Here is a 6304-nt window from a genome sequence, read left to right on the forward strand (position 1 = left end):
AAGCTACTAAGCACTTATCAGATGGCTTTAACGCTGCATGCTCAGAATCACATGTGTCATGTCACCAGTGACACCCCTTACTACACTTAAGGCATCCTTCCTGAAGTTTCAAACTGGCAAGAAGCCTGCAGCAAACTTCACAAATTCAACCATTTGCTGCCAGACTGTTAGGGATTCAACAGATACCTATCATGATATGAGATGCTATGGGATCCAGAAGGAAGATTCGTATCATACCCTTAGCTAAGCTAAACTACTATACTATCTAAGGGCATTTGACTAGCTGTATATTTCATTTTGTTTGAAAAAGAAGCTGTAGCCTCTATAAAGCTTTATAGGTCTATAGCATCCAGATTGGTAAATGTCAGTTTGAACTGCACTGCATAAAGTGATAAGATACAAAAAATGCAGAGGTTCACTTCTTAGTTTGGTACTAGTAACTGAGTCACATATTTACTAGCAGTAAAAACTCATATAACATTCACACACTATGTCTTATATCAAATTTTAGCAATGCCTATAGGCAGATACCTACAAAGAATGTGTAAAACACATTTATAGTATGCATCACTGTTGCATGTGGACAGGTGCAGGGGTTTCTCCCTAGAATTGAAGCCCAAATAGAAAGTGGGAGGTCGGCAACTGAGTAGCAAAATGTTGACTCTTTAAGCTGCATACTAGAAAGTATAAATGTTTGGTACACACTGTACTGTTGAGTAAACTGTCCCTTCTTCTATTTTTTTTTTGTCACAGTAAGGATGATTGTTCTTGTCATTCACTAGACTCCCATCAGTCTTAATGGCAACTACCCCAGTATCCAAATGGCAACTACCCCACTATCCAATGGTACTTGACACCTTCTGATCACCTACTGTCACCCCATTGCTACTGTTCCTAGTCTAAACATCTTGCCTTATAATGATTAGAAACTCTACCCACCAAAAACACACCTTTTAACCCTCCCAAAGCATAATATTTGTACTAGACTATAAATTAAACATCACACAGTTTGTCAGTATACATCAAGGGGTTAATGCTATGTATATTGCAGATATCAGAAAGCTATGTAACACAGAAGGTTGTAGAAGGAGATCAAAGCTCTCAAATCTCCACCTCTAAGGCAAATGTGTCTAATTGTTTTACCCAAATAAATTAAAAATCAGCAAGTGCAACCTTCCTCTGTCATTTTGAGATGATTTGCATAAGAAATGGGAACAGCACTACCATGTCTACTTACAAAGCATGCAGTAAGCATTGTTGTACACAATACCATTCAAATTTAATAAGAGGATAGACATGCCAGTCACCTTTATATGGGATCATAGCAACTAACCAGCTGTATGAGTGCAGCTACAGCCCAGCACTCTACTAAAGGAGTCTAACACTTAGCACACCATACTGTTTTTGGAATAAGGCAATACTGAGGCCTACTCTGGAGTACAGCAGGTGGGCGGGTCCTTCTGCTAGTACCACTGTTAATGCTTACTAGTATGTGACTAAAAACAAATCACTGCATGTGTGTGTGTGTGTGTGTGTGTGTGTGTGTGTGTGTGTGTGTGTGTGTGTGTGTGCGCGTGTGCGCGTGTGTGTGTGTGTGTGTGTGTGTGTGTGTGTGTGTGTGTGTGTGTGTGTGTGTGTGTGTGTGTGTGTGTGTGTGTGTGTGTGTGTGTGTGTGTGTGTGTGTGTGTGTGTATGTGTGCGTATGAGTGCATGAGTGCATGGAGTTGCCTATATGATCCAGCAAAATATGACAAAAGGAATATGACTGCTGTTATAAAAAGACATTGTTCACACCATAAACTGAAAAACAATGTATATAAGTATATGGAATGTGAGGATTATGGCACAGTGCTCACTATGTGTACGATGGTGACTGGTCACATGTACAATGCAAACCTCTCACTGCATGCTGAAATGGATCAATGTCTATCATATTCTTGCTGCTGACAGTGACAGCATCTGATTTCCTGATAAGAGTTCCTGCAGTTTCATGCCCAGGGCAGCTATTACAGAAGTGTCTCTACCATCTCATTAAACTGAATAGCCTGTAGATCTGTCCCATGGATGACCATGATGAAAGTCTTCATGTTTGCATGTTTGTCTTTTGACCATATTTTTCTGTCTTGCCACTTGTACAGAGAAGTCCATCCTCCCTCCAAGAGGCTGCAGGATATTCATTCATGCTGCCACTAAGCCAGGTTCTTAAACAAGCACTGGTAACCATTAAGTCACCATGAAGGTGTGGAGTGAATGGCCTGCTTCCTGGTGCGTGGAAATGATGCAGCAGACAGTGCACAAGTGACCCCTAGTGAATGCTATGATATTGGCAAGTAGCCAGCTTGGTTGAACACTGGTGATGTATGACAGCATTGTAAACTGTAGGCATGTGTCAGAGGCCATATGTTAATGAAGACATTAATGCATATCCACTTCCTTCTGTGAAGGAAAAATAAAAGTTGTAGCTTGTGAAAAGCCAAGAAATTAATAATGCAACAGATCCCCACCTATGAAAAAAGTGACAGAAGGACAACTTATTGTGTCTTACTGCCATTCGTACTGGGATAATACATGTTAAACAAAGTCAGATGGAACACTGCTGCTTGGATTTTCTTTCAAAAACACAACCATATCAAGCTTGCTGAGAAGTATAAAAGAATTTCCTAAAATCACCTAAGTTGAAGCAATGTCAGTGGATGCCATTAGCACAAAAGTGCTTCTATTACTCATAGGGCAGAAAATGAGTTTTATGGAAGTGGGGATTATAAAACCCCATGAGTTGTCTTCTGAGTTCAACTAGAAGACACTGCATCCCTAACTTTTACTCCTGTTTAGCAAATGTGTGAAGAAGCCTAGCTGAAAATGCATAGAAAGGAAGATGGGACCCTGTCAGATACTAGAGACACCTATTTGCCTCATACTCATGTGAATGAACATTAGCTGCACCATTTAAAGAAGAGGCACAAATGGAAATGATATGGAGTTCCTTTGATGCACACCCGACTGACTCAGAAAGCCAGACTCAGATAGTGGTCACAGATATTAATTAGTCAAAAAGTATTAAGAGCAATAATGTCAGCGACAGGGCACACGGCACACACATTCAGATCAGTTAGGACTGATAAAAATATCAGATCAAGAAATAGCAATCAGACACATTATTTGGATTCTAAATGTCTACTACAGCAAGAACAATCAGTGAGCAGTGGTGAAGCTGGCAGGTCAGTAACACAGCTGAGAAAGAATAAGATGCTAGACTTTCAATCAGTTCTTTTTAACAGAAAAATAGACTTTTGGAGGCAATTTTACTTCAATTCTTGTAAGGATTCTATTTATAACAATAAACTTAAGAAAGTCATTCTACAACCAGAAAAACAGCAACACAAAAATAAAAAAAAAAAATATTGCAAGGACCGTCCTTGATATTTGGAGAGTGTTTTATGATGATGATTGTTTTACAGACAGCAAAACATATCACGAATCATTGAAGGTGTGCATGAGCACATTCAAAATATCTGAGCATTTGGCAGGTTTTCGATTACAATGTGAAGTATTACTTTTCTATGAGGAGATAATTCATGTTTCCTTTGACTAGTGTTTGTTTGCCCGCTTTCTGCTAATTAGAAAGGATGTATTTCAAAATAAAGTGTATTTTAATTTATGTTTATTATTCTAGGTCAAACACACGCTGTGTAAACTGAGAAGTGAGTGGAAAAGATGGTCAGAAACTTAAAATGCACAACTACTTGATAAAGTCACTGTAGCATAAAGCAAAGTATCAAAAGGTCAGGGTATTTATTTGCACTCTACTGCATCCTTCCCAAATGTGTGTATGTGAGTGTGTGTGTGGGGGGAGGGGGGGCAGGGGACAGATAAGGACACATGTTAGCACCAGTACTTCATACTGGAGCAGAATAATCCTGGTATGTTTAATAACCTCTGCAACTGCTGCTAAAAGGTCTTAGATATAGCAAATAATCAGGTATCTGACCTGTAAGAACATATTTCTTTGCAAGGGGCACCAGTCAGGATCTGAAATTATAACAAACTCTGAAGTAAATTTTAAACAGCTCACTCTGGTTCTACTTACGGTAGAAGACGTATTCGGTATAGCTGGACCACGTTTTATCATCAGTGTACTGACTAACAAATGAGGCAGTCAAAGATGAGTTACAAGCCACCATATGGAAGCCACACTCGGACAACATATCAAAGGCTCTCTCCAGGTGTTTGAACTTTAGATAAAACCTAGAAGTGTACCTCTCCGGGGCTCTGTCTGGGTCTCTGCTTTCATTTAAGGTCTCCCCAAAGACCTCTTTTGCTAATGCAATCCTTCCACACACCAAGATTCTGGGAACCCTCCTAAACTTGGCGTCCGCTTGATTTTCTCTGTTCAGTGTGCAGGATCCCCTATAACCTAAAGTGATAAAACCCCATTTTCTATCTGAAGGTGCAGCGGATGACGGGCAAATTCTCATGTCACTCCCTTGGGATACATCCTCGTAGTCACTGTGGCAGGGGTCATCGGGACTTTGTTTAACAATGTCATCAGGACCTAGAATTTTCACCAACTCTGGGAGCTGAAAATATTCAGCCTCTCTCCTAAGTCTCCCTTTTTCTGGAAAGTGATCAGGTAGGACAACTTGTTTGTCTCTGAGAAAGTCCAAGATATACCGAAATAAAAACCCATCCCTGTCAATGAAGAAGCGCCCTTTGGCATCTTTTGCAAGGTCATTAGACAAATCTCTCTTCGGGGAGAACATTTTCCAAAGGAGGGAGGTAGGGATACTTGTTAAGGTGGAATGACGAGTGTAATACACTTGACCTCCGACATTAAGTTCTACAACCTCAGGAAAGGAGTGCGGAATAGCCCCTTGCTCTTTTATGGTTGGATAGCTCCTACAATTTCCACTAAGAGCCATTTTCTGTTTTACTCTCGCAAATAAAGAAACACAACGTTGCAAAAAATGTATTGCAGAAATCCTCTTCTTTGCGCAAAATGGAACAGCTTTGGCAAGACTGTCACATCAACACAGCGCAGCCTATTCTTGCAATTCCAGTGTGATGACAGCAATTTTACACTATGGATTAGGATCCTTTGCTAATATCAAATCAGCTGGAGTATGAGCAACAAAATATTAATTGTCCTATCCAAAAGAATATTCATCTGCGTGTATCCAGTCACCTAAGTAGAATAAACGCTTTGTCAAGCCGCTCCAATAATTCAAAGGTTTCTCCGTTACTAAAGTTCCATTAGAAAACTAAGCTGCATCCTCTGCAGTCGTCAGAGAAAGTAAGATGTGAAATATGGGACTACAGATGGGTGCACTAAACAGCTGGACACATTAAGAAAATGATGTTAACAAACCATGTGCTTTTGCAACACTTATTTTTTTCCAAAAGAGCATAATGGTAAAATTCCAATAATTTTCCAGTCCCAGATGTAGCTTACATGGAAATTGTACGCCACCTTTACTCAAGCTGTACTGTCCTTTGAAACACAAGAATATTTTAATATACTTCTACACAGCAGCTTTATTCTTTCTGTATCAAGTTTTTAGAAAATCATCTCAGACAGACTGTCAGCAGAAGTCTCGTGTACTTCGGACAGATGCTAATCAGATAAGCAGAAGTCTCGTACGCACCTGCAAAACACAACGGAATAATAAATACTCGAAGTGTTGGTTGGACCTTTTGCACAAACATACAAACTGCCTTGAGAAAGCACACGTACAGAAAGAAAATTAAGTTGCCAGATTAAAAGACTTGCAAAACAATTGACAGTTTAGGAAAACTACCACTGTCTTTAAGAGGCTGCACTACTGACAAAGTGAAGAGACGTAAAGGACATGGGATCCCCATATTCAGTAGAGTTCCGTAGCTGTAGTGGGAGCTACATTTCTTGCAGGTTGTGAGGGTGCAGTTGATGCTGAGCTGGGCGGTACCTACACCAGCGCGGCGCAGGAAGTTCAGCTCAGCTGCTGCTGAGGCTGCTGCTGTGGTTTCAGCAGTGTGTTGCAGGGAGAAACCATCAAGGGACAATCAGGAACTGCTGCTGCTGCTGCCACCGCCTATTACATCATCTTAAAGACACAGGTCGGGCAACGAGTATTGGGGTGGTGGTAGTAGTTACACAGGGTGTAGGACCAAATTAGACAACCCCCGTTGAACATCTAAATTTGGGAACAAAATGAGGCTAGGTATCCTTGATGGACTGCGAAAACACTGGCTAATAAGTTTCTGGAGAACTGAACAGAACAGAGCCATGGTGGTGGGCATAGCTGTGAGTGGTCCCGCCAAGTACACC

General features: G+C 40.7%; 1 protein-coding gene across 1 annotated transcript; it reads right to left on the reverse strand.

The window, feature by feature from the left end:
* Positions 1–3851: 3851 nt before the first annotated feature.
* Positions 3852–5942, reverse strand: KCTD16 (potassium channel tetramerization domain containing 16). The gene has a single exon (XM_044069685.1). It carries the CDS (start codon positions 4917–4919, stop codon positions 4080–4082), a length of 840 nt encoding a protein of 279 aa, XP_043925620.1. The 5' UTR covers positions 4920–5942; the 3' UTR covers positions 3852–4079.
* Between the last annotated feature and the right edge of the window lie 362 nt (positions 5943–6304).

This window comes from Protopterus annectens, chromosome 4.part0 (assembly GCF_019279795.1).
Source record: "Protopterus annectens isolate FY-2018-M chromosome 4.part0, PAN1.0, whole genome shotgun sequence".
Taxonomy (NCBI): Eukaryota; Metazoa; Chordata; order Ceratodontiformes; family Protopteridae; genus Protopterus; species Protopterus annectens.